Consider the following 14,804-nt stretch of genomic DNA (forward strand, 5'->3'; position numbering starts at 1 on the left):
GATGGATGATCTTTGAAAACCGTGATTAGAAATCAGTTCATTTCTACTTCTCATCTGAGTTTCTGAGAACTGAGTCCCTAGTGATGCTATTCAATGGTTAGTCTTACAACTCAAATGCAGATAATGCCCCGATTCCACACTGTTATATGCCCCACCACCAGGCTGTCAATCACGTGCCCCTTTGTGTAGAAGCTTCAGTGCCATCAGCTTCTGATTATCACTGGCTTCACAAGCGTCTGGCCTCCTCAGCTGTATAGCTTTACTATTTCAGAATTCTCAGTAATTTATAAAAACACACCCTTTATAAATGATGGATCTAATCCTACCTGGAGTACACTGACTATCTGCCTAGAAATACAAATGTTATAAATTTGAGTTTTAAAAAGCTCTTAACAGTATTTTTTCTTCTGGAAAAAAAAATCCCATAAACAGCTTACTTGTATTTCAGTAAGATCAGAGTTCTAAAATCTCTGAAATTAGGATCAAAATTAAAGTGAGATTTCTAAAGAGACAAGATCTGGCCTCCTACAGAGAATCTAGTGCTTTACTGAACATAATCATGTATGTTTATTGTTCTTTCCAGCCTGCTCAAAAGTTTGTATAAACTGAGCCAACATCAGCAGCAGCTCTAAGGTCAGTCACAGTATCCCAGAAAACCAGGAGGATGCCCCTATTGGGCCCACTGATTCTTCTTACTGGCTACAAAAGCCACCAATCAACCTTAATTCAGATGATGTCATTTCATAATTATTTTTAAAACCGTTATTCTGATATTTCACTAAGATATGCTTATATCTCCACTATGTTCAGACACATAGAATAAACTAAATTCATATCTGAAAGCCTCATGTCTTCCTCTTTCCTCACATGGTAATCCTCTTGGGATTAATTTTAATGAATAGAAGATAATAATGCATAATTAGCATGTAAGTTGCTTAACACAATCAGGAGAATAACCTTCTTTAGCAATGTGAGAATATATGTATGGGAAAACACTCTCCGAGTTATGTTTGTAGCTTAACATGCTCACTAAAATTCTGTTCCATGGGTTCAGCAAAGGTCAGCTTTTATCCAGCCCGCACCCCCATTTTAACAAACTGAATTTGATTATTTCGAAATGAAAAGTGCTATCTATCTGGTAAAGAAAGACATTATTAGGAAATATTCCCTGTACCTGCTGTGGCCTGTTCTAAACACCTGCTGTTGTCTGTTGCAGTGAATAATGTTGCCACTATGCTGGAATGTGCTTTCTTACTTGTTACTTGTTTGGAGGGTCACAAGATGGAGAAGAAATGGCTTGACCACTTGATGCCCATCACGCTACCAAGCGAGACAACTGCTTCTGACGTCTCAGTCAACAGCTCCTCTTTACCATCATTCTGTCTTTGCCCTTCTGCTGTGAAGAGTCCTGTGCCTGGTCCTCATCCAAGGTCTAGTCTTTTAGTGACAGGCAGGGACTTTGGTGTCACCCTTGGCACACTGTCCTTTCTGCTTTCTGTTCACATTCAGGCTATTCCCAAAAGTCCCCTGTCTTACCGGTGAATACTCCGACCCACCCACCTGCCTGCATCACTGTCAGAACTGCCCTCCCTCCAGCTAGATGAGATGCTTACATGGACAGCACCTTCAATCTTGCCTGACCAAAACATCCCCACCTATCAGATAAGGCTTCAGACATGAACCAGATCACTCTTCAGTATTAAGTCCAAAGACTCATGAACATGGTTTCCAATCTCTTCCCTGTCTCTTCCTCATTCTGCTTCCTTTGTCTTCCTTGAGAGAGTCTCACATCTTGGTACGAAATATTTATTTCCTTAAGTGGTGTCTCTCTTATCCTCCAACCCAGGCCATAGCTTTCCCTGTCTTCCCTGCATGTTGAAGAATTTATAATAAATATTGTCTTATGTGATTGATAAATACTGGTATCCTTTCTAAAGAGAAACATTCGTGAACTTCTGCTCTTTTCCATGCACAGCTCAAGTTCCTGCCAGTATCTTCTATTGTGAAGACAGCCCATGGGCACGTATCCCACCCCTTGAGTGGAGAGAAACAAGCTAGACAACTCACCGCACTCATGAGTGAGTCCAGGACGCTGACGGCAAATGCTGTCCCACAAGCAAAGGGCTGTGTGAGGTACAGCTCTGTGTCAGGGTCATCGTCATCGTCTTGGTCCAAAAACTGAACATTAGTATCGTTCACTAGAAGAAGCATAAAATAAGAATTAGCACTGAAGACTACATATGAGTTAGTAAAGCCAGAGAGATAGTTAAGTGACTGGGTTAGAGACACTTAAGTTACTGCAAAAGAAACAAGCATGGGGAAGCTGTTGATGGATCCCAGGGTTGGCAAGCACTGGGACTCAAATGGCCTGCTCCTACAGGATTGTTTTAACTTCTAAGACCTGGAGAGCAATGAGGTCAAGCAGGGTTGTTCCATGGTAACTGCTAAGGACTGGCAAGTTGATAGTGTTGACCAGTTCTTTGTTACAGTCTTATAGTCATGACCAAAAAATACCCTAAGGCATTTTTTGGTAGCCAAGTCCTCTAATAGAGGGACATTAACCATGAGTAGCCATGCTGGGATGGTAAGGTTAGCCGCAAAGAAAAGAAAGCAACTTATTCAGAAAGAAAAGCAATGGATCAGAAATGCAGCAAGGGCAAATGGCAAGCAGCTTACCCGCAGGCAGGACCTACAGATAGCCCCAAGGATGGGCCTGGGTAGTACCTGGTGTGCCTCTTCTCTGAACTCAGGCCCATGCTCAATGGGTCTTGCTCAACACATGAGAATGGATTCTGGATGCCTCCTGCTGTTTTCTGACTTTCTCTGCAAATTTCCCCATATTCTGTTTCCCCCTTCTAAACAGCTCTGTCTCCTCTATGTTCTAGAAGAAGACATGGCCAGCGCAAGATGTCTTCCTTCATTGTCATCTGAGGAGCCCCCAAAGGACTCCTCCTGCATACACTCACAGACTGACAACTTGTGCTTTAATTTATAAAATGAGTGATAAGTGAGATGTCTTTAACTTATAAAAAATTAAATGAAAAATTAACTTCTATTCCTATCTTGGCTTCACAAATGATCGATTTTGCAGAGCAAAGTAATAGGGGAAAGTGTGGGGAGTTGGGAAGAGGTACACTTGTGATTTCTGGAATAATTAAGGTAGTTTTAGGAAAAGAACTGATGAGGTTTCCTTTCTGTGTCTTTTTCTGAATCTATTTGCAGCTAATTCTCTTTCCTAGAGTTATTGTTTTAATTTTTTAAAAGGACTTTCTTGACAACTTTCCTGAAAACAACAACAAAAAAACCCTTTTGTTTATTGCATGAGTCACAATAAATGATAATAGGATGAAAGGCTAGGCGTGGAATTATTTTTAAATGACACCATCTTTTTTGCCACCCTGGAGAATGACTCTAATGGAAGTAAATCTTTGCAGTGATTTTTCCAAATTTGATCACATTTGGGTCCCAGTTGTATCAGCAGCAAGTGAATTGCAAGAAAGTGGGTGAAAGTCTCTAGTCTGGTTTTATCACTGAGTTCTTTGACAAAGCATTTCATGATCTTGCAGCCAAGTCTATCTCACTGTAAAATGAGAAAGTTCTGCAGCCTCTCAAGAAGTAGCCCAGAGACTCTTGATACAGGACCCAGGGCTTGCTGAGCCCTGGATAAATGGAGGCTGACATCTTGACTGTCCATCAATCCATGACATTATGGAAATATCCAGCCTCTTTCTACTCCTTTCAGAATCACTAAAGGTTTACTTATGAACCTTCCAAGTGGTTCTATTAAATTAAGTTATGATAGGCCCTAAGCTGTCTCCATACCTACTTCACATTTGACTAAAAGTATATGTCATGAACTGCAGCCCCACATCATATGGAAATGGTATACACATTCTTGTAATAAATAGCTGGGGATCAGCCAATCACAAGTGGCTTTAGTGTTCAAACTAGATTCGATAAGACAAGCTCCACCAGTAGCCCAGCCAGCAGGCTGTCTCCATGTCTCATTTTCTTCTTCTCTCATATTTCCCTTCCTTTTTTTCTGGAAAGGAATACACATACACACACACACACACACACACACACACACACACACTGCTCTCATAGTAGGCCAAATATAAGAAACCGTTTTGTTATGGGCCCTTGTCATCCTCTAGAATTATAAATAAAGAAGATTAAGGTTTCTAAACCAGGCACAGGAGAGACGGCTTCATGACTAAGGTGATTAAGAATCCTTGCTGTTCTTACAAAGAACCTGTGTAGGCTTCCTAGCATCTGCACAGTGGCTCACCTGTAACTGTAGTTCCAGAGAACCTAATATACTCTTTTGTTCCCTGCAGACACCCAACATACATATATGCAGGCAAAGACTCATACACATACAAGAGACATAAATAAATATTTTTTAAAGATTTAAAAACCCTCTCTCTGCTTCTCTCTCTTCTTAACAGTGTCTCATATATCCTAGGTTTGCCTCAAACTTATAATGTCATGGAAGATTATGGTGAACTTCTGATGCTTCCCTTTACCTTTGCAGTATAGGAATTGTGGGTGTGGTACTGTATGGGCAGTTTATATAGTGCTAGAGACTGAAGCCAGGGCTCTGTTAATGTTAAGCAAGCATTTTATATCAACTAAACTAAGTCCCAAGTCTATAACTATGTCTTCTGAAATTCTAAAAGTATGTTGTAATGATCACAGTATTTCTACTCTGGGAATCAGAAAAAGAGAGCACATGTACGAGCAGATGACTTTATTATTTGTTGACAGCAGCAGCTGATGGTGGTTGTACCATCATTCCAAGTGGAGCAATGTCTCTTCTTTATGTATTAGGAGATGGGTAGGAGACAGTGCTACTTTTGTGTGGCCCCAAGTAGAAGAAACAACTCTGGATGTTCAGTGATCTAAAGATGTAGGCTACCAGAAGAAGATGTCAAGGCAAGAGTCACGGTTCAGTGAAATGCTTGCCTATTGTTCTGGGATCATCAGTCTTAGAAAGGTAACAGCTCAAGTCGCCCCTGCCCATTTCCCAGAATAACAACTACATGGGTCATAAAGTACACCATTCCCAATAAACAATTACATAATGTGCGACATTGGCCCACAATGCAGGTGATCAAATATAGCTACGAAATAGCTTGTTAAATGGCTTTAAAGTTTTTCTCATGGAAATATCAGGAGCTTTATCATGAAAATATTCAGATGGATGAGGGCAGTATAATACAGTCTTATAATGTGTTTGGCCTGGGTTGTATCTTTGTGTGTGTTTATGAATGTATGTGTTCATGTGTGTATGCATGTAGAAAGTAGAGGTTAACAATAGTTGTCTTTCTCAATCACTGTCTACAGTATTTTCTCAGACAGGGTCTGTCTCACAACTAAATCTTGGGCTCACCGATTCAGCTAGACTACCTGGTTAGCAAACCTCAGGGATCCTTTCATTTCTATCCACAAGGACTGGAATTACAAGATGTACCTTGCCAAGCTCAGCTTAGATGTGGATGCTGAGGATCAGCACATGGCTGCACAGCAAGCACTTTATCCCATGCCCATCTCTCTTGCCCTGACTTTGTATCTTTTAAGGGGCACATGGCTGGGGCAATTCAATGGAGCACACATCCCAGGGCAGGTGATAAATGGTGAAGATTTGCAGGGGTGAAGTGGGAGGAGGCTTGGTATGAAGAGAGTGCTGTGGCTCCTAGAGAAACTAGCCTTCAGAGTAGGAGGAAGGAATGGCCTGAACTCTAACGCTTGAAGGAAAAAAAATCTGGTTCAAAAGAGGATTAGGAGATTTGATAACCAAATTACTGCCTTGTATTTAGAGCCCCAGCTGTTTTACTTTTCCTTTTTCACTAATCAAAAATCAGGATATTCGAGTCAGTTAGTAGCACATGGACTCTAAATGAAAAGAGAAATTCTTGGGGAAAAGAGAAATTCATGGGTGCTTTTGAAAGCTGCTGTAGGTATCTGTGTTGGAGATGTTCAGCAAATCTTCAAAACAGTCGTCTGGGGTACATGAGCTTCCTTGGTCTTTTATGACCTTATGGTTCTAAGAAGAACGATGGAGAAACCCAGGCTCTTAGCCAACCATGCTAAACATGAGAAAGATACTTCTCCTATTGTTGAAAACAGTGTGATACTCCTTGACCTGAGTGAATTTGTCCAGATAAATAGCTCTGTCTAACAACAACGCAGGGCTGCATGGTAGACAATTTATTCCTTCGTTTCTAGACACCTCACAAGCACGATTACTGTGTTAAAAGCCTCCTCTCTTATTTTGAAATATATTTGGGGGCCAAGAAAATGGAGTGTTCATTTCATTTGTGAGTCCTGTGAAGGCAAGTGCTTTCCACCCCTCCTCCTATGCCTCTGCTGAGAAGCCCTTTGCTGGGTCTATTTAGAAGATCAATCTCCTGTTGTGAGACCTGCTGCTGATGGGTGCCCTTCGTGGGTTATTAACCAAGTCATGGGGAACCACTGAGGGGTCTGACAAATGCAGTCATGACCAGGGGCCTTTATCTTTGAGATAAATCCACTGTGAACCTCCCAGGGAGGGCTTTGGGCCAGCAGGGCGGGGGTCAGAGTGTAGGTCTGCCAGCCTGTTCTACACCCTTCTTGGAATCTGGCTTAAGTAAGAAAAGATCCCCTGGGAACCAGCTGCTTTTTATGGCTTCAGAAGCAGAACTTCTGAGAGAAGGCCTAGTAGGGGGAAAAAAGGCAAATAAAGTCAGAATAAAGAAAAATAAACAGCTGGAGGGAAGGCACTGTCTAGGATTTCTTATCTTAAAATTTTTATATTTCTCCTTTGACTTCCTCTGAGAGCTGTGAAGACATGTCAGTCAAACTGACAGCATGTTGGAAGAGGAATGCCGGGAGGAGCCAGGGGAGAGTGGGCACGCGTGGGATTTAAAAGAGAGAGAGAGAAAAAGGCTTGGGCTACAGAAAATGAATTAGAGCAGAGATGCTTTGGCAGCTACTGCCAGGTCAGGTGGGTGTGATCAAAGGTTTACTGATGCTGTGTGGGGAAAAAAATCATTAAGAAAGGCCAGAACAAGACAGTCGATTCCAACCAGAGCCACAAATAAAACACATTCAAAGCAGTGCCATGGGGTAGCCTTTCCGTTACAGCCAGCGAAATGAAGGGGGTGGTGGGGGGAGCCAATGAGAGTTGGAAACACCAAGATCAGAACAAAAGAAAATACTGATGTCAAGGAAGACAAGCACTTCTTACCCAACTCCGTTATCATTAGAATGTGCGTCCCACTGTTTTTTTCCTGATTGACTGATACCAAAGGCAACTTGCCCGGCTTAGCTAATTGGATACAGCATTTAAGGGTCCAGGGAAAGGGAGTGGAGGAAAGTACAGAAAAGAAGAAAAGAGTGAGGGAAAAACAGAGGCAGCATTCTCAAGCTAAGCCACCCGGACAATAGTGAGTATGTATTGTCTCAGGGAAAGAGCCATTCTGTAGTTTTTTTTAACTTCACACAGGCTACCAGAGAATGGCATGGGCATGTCAGAAGCTGGATTCTATTGGCTACATATTATAGCATTCAAACCCTGCACCTTCCCCACATTCATATTGCGGTCATTTATTGAAAATGACCTTTGGTGAGAATCTCAACTAGGACTGTGTCAAGGTGGGGTTGCCATATAGCGGAGCAAACAGACATGTGACCCGATTCTCAAAGGGGATCCATTCTCAGGTGGGATGGGCTTAGACTTGAGGTTCTGAGCAGGGTTTGCAACAGTAGGAGCCTTTGAAACAGAACACTCAGAAGAGGCGCCTTCAAGAAGAATTCGTACCTCTTTTCTTTCCCCTTCCTAAATGGATACCCCAATTTCAAAGCCATTCTCATGCTCCTTTGAAAACAGGGACCAGCAGGAAGGAAATTGTCTATTTGTCTTTTGAGAAAGATAGAACAGTTTTTCCTTCAAATAATCTCTACTCAAACCTCACCTTCACTATTCCACCTCAAGTCCCACAGCAACCTACAATGCCTAAAAAGCTAATGAGCAGGCCAAACTCCTTATATTCTCCATGGTCTGAAAGACAGAGCGCCCACCCACTGAGCTACAGTGATCCCCTACCAAGTTCCGTGATGATGGGAATGTTGACCCCGGTTGTGATAGATGGCTGGCGTAACATCCCGTGCACTGGGCTGTTGTCAGGCGATGATCTGTCCATTCCAGGAGGTGTGAAACCTAGTGGGGAGAAATTCAGAGGAGGAGAAAATCTGGACTTGAGAAAGTCTAGCATACATACAAATCCCTCAAAATGCAATGTACACAATGCATTGACCAGTCACCAAGTAACTCGGGATAAACTCAGCAAGCTTTTTGTTGTTTGTTTGCTTTTTAGGACATTAGAGAAAACCCACTTGGAGCAATTCTAACTTACTCTGACAACTTCCTAAAAATCCAGACCATAGCAATGTTTATTCTGTTTACAGTTTCTCCTCTCCTGTCAAATAGTTAGCACTGGATCTAGGTGCCCTTAGGTAGGAAGGACTGTATGACATACAAAATATTCTTGCTAATGAAAAGCAAGCAAAGAAGCACACATTACTTCTGGTATATGACTTTATCTTGTCCTTCCCTTCCCAAATCACACCTAATATGGAGACATGGGTCACTATGGAGATGAGTCCAGACAGCTGCCCTGACCCATTAAACATTCTAAGTGAAAGAGAATGACAGTCTATTTTAAACTACAGAAATGTTTTGTTGCTTGTTACCGCAGCCTATCTAAACTCGTTCTGCCTATTCTCTTAAGCCAGCTGATTGAATGTCCTTCTGCTTAGTGAGGAAGTTCAACCCAGAGGCTTTCAGCAGTTGTTCGTTAGTTTTTAAAAAGAAATGCGCAGAAAGACATCTCTTTTGATTCCCCCCAGAACATTGTTTCATTGGCCCGCATGCATATCCTACACCCAGGAAATCCATCTTCGAACCAGGTTGAAGTAACAAAATTAACTTGCTAATATTGTCTGAATTAAGTACTAGAACCATCCCTGAATACCTGAGGTAACTAACCCAGCACTACTGAGAAATCATGAGATTTATTTAAAAAAAAAAAGATATAAGATTTGGGATGCCACATCTAGTAAAGGTGAGACTTTCCCAGCCAAGCCCACTGAGTGATCTGTTGAGGATGCAGGCAAAGATATACAAAGACAGCGAAGTTCTCTCTATCACACTTGCATTGGTTAGAAAATCATTTTGCAACTGAAGCACATAGCAACTGCAGCTGTCAACCTTGTGCTTAATTAAGATGACAATATCTATTCCGTGATTGCACTTAATTTTTTTTGTAATATTATTACTCCTCATATAGACCAACTCATATTCAGTGAGTTAGTGTTAGTTCTTCCTCCTAAACTTTGGAATTTGTCTGTTTTCAGCCAACCGCATAACCAGGAGCATGCATTTTAAATGTTAGCTGTTTCCTTCCCTTTGAACAGTGAAGGGGAAGAAATAAACTGTTTTCATCAGAAGTTGCATTCAAAAGCATGAAAAATTGCAAGTGACAGCTGTGCAGATTCAGTGGATGTGACGTTTTTTGAATTTCTTCAACTTGACAAGTAAACACCTTACATCGGTAATGCTATATGCATAATACATGGCCTGTATTTTGACAGCCATCATCAAATGCTGACTTGAGAAAATATGGGTGTGCTCCTCAAAGAGTAGCACCCATAAAGCAGGCAGAGACACAGGTCATACAGCATTAGGAAAGCTGTATTTTGTTGTGGAGCCTGCAACAAGCCAAAGCATCCTTCTATTTTATCTTATTTAGAGATTCCATTATTTCAGTTCCTTTGCATGAAACCTTCATTTAGAAATGGGGTGCTTGTTTCCTGAGCCTCTTCCTCTTGGCTTACGCATTCCATTTCTTCCACAGTCTACAAGGCTGGTTCCACCAGCATCTGCAACGGACCAACTGTGAAGGGTAGACAGACACTCTTCCACTGAAGGTCTGTCTCTCCTTTAAATGTGACCCCCAGAACAGGATATTAATGTTAACGAGAGAACTTCAGGCCAACCACATCTCCTCCTATTTTCTACCTTCACACTTTAAAGGGCTAGGGCAAAATTTTAAAAGTATAGATTTTTTTCCCTTCATCTCATATAGTTGTATTAGCAGTAATCAGACTTGATTAACACTGGTCTTCCCCCTTAGGGGCCCTAATATGGGAAACTATGGTCTGAAGTGCCAGGGTGACACAGACTCCCTAAATGAACTTGCAGAGAAGAGAAATGCAGTTGTCTTCCACCTGAAGGAATGAGACAGAAGGATGAGCTTGGATGTCATCATCAAGTCATGGTTAACAAAGAAGCAGATCTCAACAATGTCCAGGTCTCCACCCTTTTATCCTCGGGATCCCCGTACATTTCTACACAGAACAACATGGGTGTTCTGTGTTTGTTCAAGCCTGGACTTGTGGCACATACACCGGGGACCTTCAGCCATAGACTAGGAAAACTAGGAAATGCTCGAACATGGGAGACAGCTCTTTATTTTGCCAAAAGAAAGAATTAAGAATGTCAGCTCTAGAATAAGATACCTCATTTAGAAAAGATTCAAGCTGAATTCGGGGCTTGCCAAAGGTTTTGCTTAGGCTCCAGTACTTGAATTTGTTAGCGCTGTTCTCCATGGAGTTTGAAATGGTTTCCCCAAACTACCTCCTCTCCTTCCAGGGATGCTCCCTTGTCCTGAATCCCAGTCCTCAGTGGCAGCTGTGACTGGTATGCATCTCTGTTATTCACTTAGCATTAAGAAACCACCATCTTAACTGGCATGACCTTGGGCTGTATGTTTGCATTTCATGGGCAGTAGGAAAAATATTAGGCCAGAGAATTTCCTTCTTAGTTGAACATCCAGCTTATGTATAACAGGATTGACTTGTAAGGAAAAAAAAAGAGACTAGTTAAGAAAATAGACTTGAAGCTGGAAGTCACAGGTTCAAATTCTAGTATTTTCTTTCTCCAAAGTCTGTTAAATTTTTTAAAATATTTTTACTGAGTTATTTTATTATCTGGCTATTCCATTCCATGCATCTGATTTTTATTACTCTTCACAATACAATTTCTTATCTGCCACCGATCCTTCTCCATCCGCTTCTAGGATTGATGACTTTTGGGTATATTTTGTGACCTATTTAGTGTAATCAGGGCCACCTGCATGACTCTTGGATTCAGACTATCCATTGGAGCTTGGTTGGGTTATCAGGGGTTATATGGCTAAGGCTATGTTTCCTCTTTTCATTGGATCTACTAGAAGTCAGTAATTCAGTATTGAGCTAGAGCCCCAGTCTCTCCTTCATCTATGCCTGACTGTTGACTTGTCCATCAATAGGGAGGTAGAGCCCCAAGTCCCTCCTCCATCAATAACTGATTGTTTGGTCCATTCTTAAACAGACTCAACACAGGCATCTGTAGCTGCTGTGAATCTGGGACTGCAATGGTCTTATTTTGCAGAGATGTTCACAGCCTTTCTTTATTTTCAGGCTTTTCCATTCTTTCTGTCCCCTCTTCCACACTTCCCTCCAAAACCTCTAATATCAACTGGTTTCCAGTGCCAATGGTCATCCCTACAAATATACATTCAGGTAGCATTATACCAATTGAGCAGGCTCTATTTAGGAATGTGTATGTGTGTGTGTGTGTGTGTGTGTGTGTGTGTGTGTGTACACATGCATACAATATCACTATTTTTTTTTTGAAAGGCCATGAATTTGAAGGCAAGTAGAGGAAGTATACACAGGAGGAGGACTTGGAGAGTAGAAAGGCAAGGGAGAAATGTTGTAATTAAATTATAATCTCTAAAACCTATAAAAATTTCCTTGAGTTAAAAAAAAGAAGAGGAGAAGGGACTAAGCATAAGAATGAAAAAAAGAAAAAAAAGAGAAAAGTTTCTGATTCCTGTTGTATACATGAATGCTGGTTTTTGCTGCATCTAAGAGTGCAGCTACCTATGACACAGACAAACTAGAAGATTAGTAAAGACCTCTGTGGGGCAATGCAGGCTGAATGTGCTGAAAAGGGGATAAAGGCTCAATGTTACACACTTATGGGCCTCAAAGCAAATGGAAAGATGCTGTAGAGCCAAATTGATTAAGGTAACTGAAAATGATGGAAAGAGACCAAAATAGCACTGCAGCAGAAGGAGAAATTATGTTCTCATAACCTAGGTCTCAAGGCCTCCCTAAACAAACACCGTTATATTGAAGAGAAAGCTTGAGCCTAACCATGACCTGTAGAGAGGGTAGGCAGTGTGCTCAAGGGCATCCCATGTGGCTAGCAGATGTCAGATCTGAACCACATGAGTTCCTAGGGCTCCTCTAAGCCAACTCTTGCTTCTCACTGTGCATGAGACTATGCCAAAGGCACTTTCATGGCCACCTCACTTATTCCTTGTCACAGCTGTGTGAGTTGAGAGACCTGTTAACACTATCACTTTCAGAAAAAGAAAATGGTACTGAGAAGCATGGAGAAGTTGGCTGGAGTTTCCCCAGTAGAATGTGACAGATCTGGTAGCCACAGCCAGATAGACCTAAGACTCTAAGCATTAACAACTAATCCAATCGTATGCTCCATGTCCTAGCTACATGAGGATATCTCTCCCACTCTCCCTCCATCCCCATCCCCTCTCCCAACCCCTGGCAGGCAAGTTTGAGAGACAAGTCAGCCTAACTTTTTTTTTAATTGTTTTCACTTTTAAGCAATAGCATATAACGACTGGGAGCCATTGCAGTCAGACTTAACTTGCTTTGGTAAAGCAGCCTGCACAGCTCAGTGTGTATAATAAATACTTTATTGCAGTACTTTTCCATGGGGGAAACACAAAGTACTTTCTAAATCTTCCCTAGTTAAATCCCCAAGCCTTCCCAGGGAGAGAGGGAGATGGAAATTCTTATCAATCATCTCCCCTAGAATAGATGGAGAAGTGAAGGTAAGTGCTTCCCACACCCCCATGGATTTAACATAAAGGAATTGGCTCAAAGGGTGAGCCAAATTATCTTTTATTGTGTGCATATAAATGATGGTTAGAAATCCATATGCTACGTTAAACTGGGGAAATAAATTAGGCCCAGTCATCGAGGTTCGCCGAGACAGGTATTCAATATGAAGTTGTAAAAGGAAAGATCACCGTTAAAAATGATCTATAAAGACATGTTAAAAATCAAGAGAAACATCTCATGTTACATCATCTAGGAGATGAATTAGATTTCCTGTTAATGCCAGCAAGGAAAAAAATCCCCAAACCAAATGTCAGATGAAGTGAGGATCAATAAAAATATTTTGATAAGTAAATGCAACAGTGCTATTTAACACATGATTGGCGGCTGCTGAAACATCAATTATCCAAATTTCCCATTGCTGCTTATGGGAAAATTATGCAGATTAGAACTTGATTAGGCTTATATCATGAGACTCAATTTAGACTTTTAATCTATTAAGCTCCAATAAATGAGGCATCTGAATAGCTCCCCTGAGCAACTACAGTAATAGCCACAGCAGTCATTTCGGCTGTGTGTACGCCAACAAATTTATCAGCAGCCCAAGTAAAGAAAACTCCATGTTGAAGAGGCATGATTTCTTTCTAACTTGGATGGGCAGAAGTAACCTATGCCTATAGGGTTGGTTTGAGAAAGAGATTGTTGGGAAAAGCTCCCAGAAAAATCCTGTCAAAGAGAAGAACCTTACATTAACCTTGCAATAGACTAATATACTTTCTACAAGTTGGATCTGGATTCCAGTGTTGGAATCTGGTGTCAAGGATTTATGCAATTTAAAAAGTTAAAAAGAGATCATTTACTGGGGTAACAAGTTCTTCTGACATTGCCCAAAGCGGACTCCAACTGACCACTTTCTAGTTTGCAGGCATACACATAATAAACAATTATCCACGTGTGTGTGTGCATGTGTATATGCACATGTGTACATGTGAATGTGCCTGTGTGCACGTGCATATATGTATTGTATACCACTATGTTATTCATGTGTGTGGGAATGCATATTCCTTTGTGTGTATCCCTGAGTGTGACAGTGGTTGATGCTAGGTGCCTTCCTCAATTGCTCTTCATATTAACTTATGAAGGCAGGCTCTCTCAAAGAATCTGGAGCTGATTCTGCCGATTTGAGTACTTTAGCTAGCCAGTTTGCCTGGATGATCCCTTTGCCCTAAGCACTGTGATTACAGGTGGGCCACTTACTACGTACAATCTGGGAATCTGAATTTTAAAACTCATGCTTGCATGGTAAACAATTTACCCATGAAGCCAGTACCCCAGACCCTGCCTTCAATGCCTTTATCATTTTCTACCAGAGGTTTGGAGGGAAGATAGAATGACCTAAAGTTGAAGCACACAGGCCTTTGATGATCAGGTCAGAATACCATCTTGCTGGTCTTATAAACTCAGAGATCTGGCTGATTCCTGTTCCACACTACCCAGAGGGAAAGCAAATCTGCCCATCTCCATATCTCTACACCATGAACAACTGTTATAGAGAGGGCTCCTCATATGAGGAAGGAGCTGAAGAGAGCAGATGACAGCAGGTGTCCACTGTCTGACTTAGGTCAGCCGCTCACTGGATTCGTAATCTTAGACCCAATATTGTCTCTGCCCTGAGTCTCATTTTCTTCATCTGAAGTGGTTGATTGGAAAATCTCAAGAAATCTTTTATCTCTAGTATAGAATGACTGGTGGAGGGTCATTGCTGGGTAACTTAGGTCTCTCTGATCACACATGCATGCATGCGTGCACATACACACACATTTAGAGTACACAGCCAGAGGACTATA

The 14,804-nt window shown here is 41.5% G+C and overlaps 1 protein-coding gene across 27 annotated transcripts in view; it reads right to left on the bottom strand.

Moving 5' to 3' along the window:
- Kcnma1 (potassium calcium-activated channel subfamily M alpha 1) overlaps positions 1–14,804 on the bottom strand; it is a 688,486-nt gene that overhangs the window by 28,754 nt on the left and 644,928 nt on the right. For 20 of the 27 annotated variants that reach the window (XM_028758454.1, XM_028758452.1, XM_028758459.1 and 17 more), the window contains 2 exons: positions 8,090–8,203; positions 2,068–2,198 (listed from right to left, as the gene is read on the bottom strand). In XM_028758454.1, coding sequence (XP_028614287.1) covers positions 2,068–2,198; positions 8,090–8,203 — 245 coding nt within the window. Of the gene's footprint in view, positions 1–2,067; positions 2,199–7,231; positions 7,313–8,089; positions 8,204–14,804 lie in introns of all 27 variants that reach the window. The other 7 variants (XM_028758434.1, XM_028758449.1, XM_028758433.1 and 4 more) reach the window with 1 other exon arrangement.

Source organism: Grammomys surdaster, unplaced genomic scaffold, assembly GCF_004785775.1.
Source record: "Grammomys surdaster isolate TR1022 unplaced genomic scaffold, NIH_TR_1.0 126198, whole genome shotgun sequence".
Classification (NCBI taxonomy): Eukaryota; Metazoa; Chordata; class Mammalia; order Rodentia; family Muridae; genus Grammomys; species Grammomys surdaster.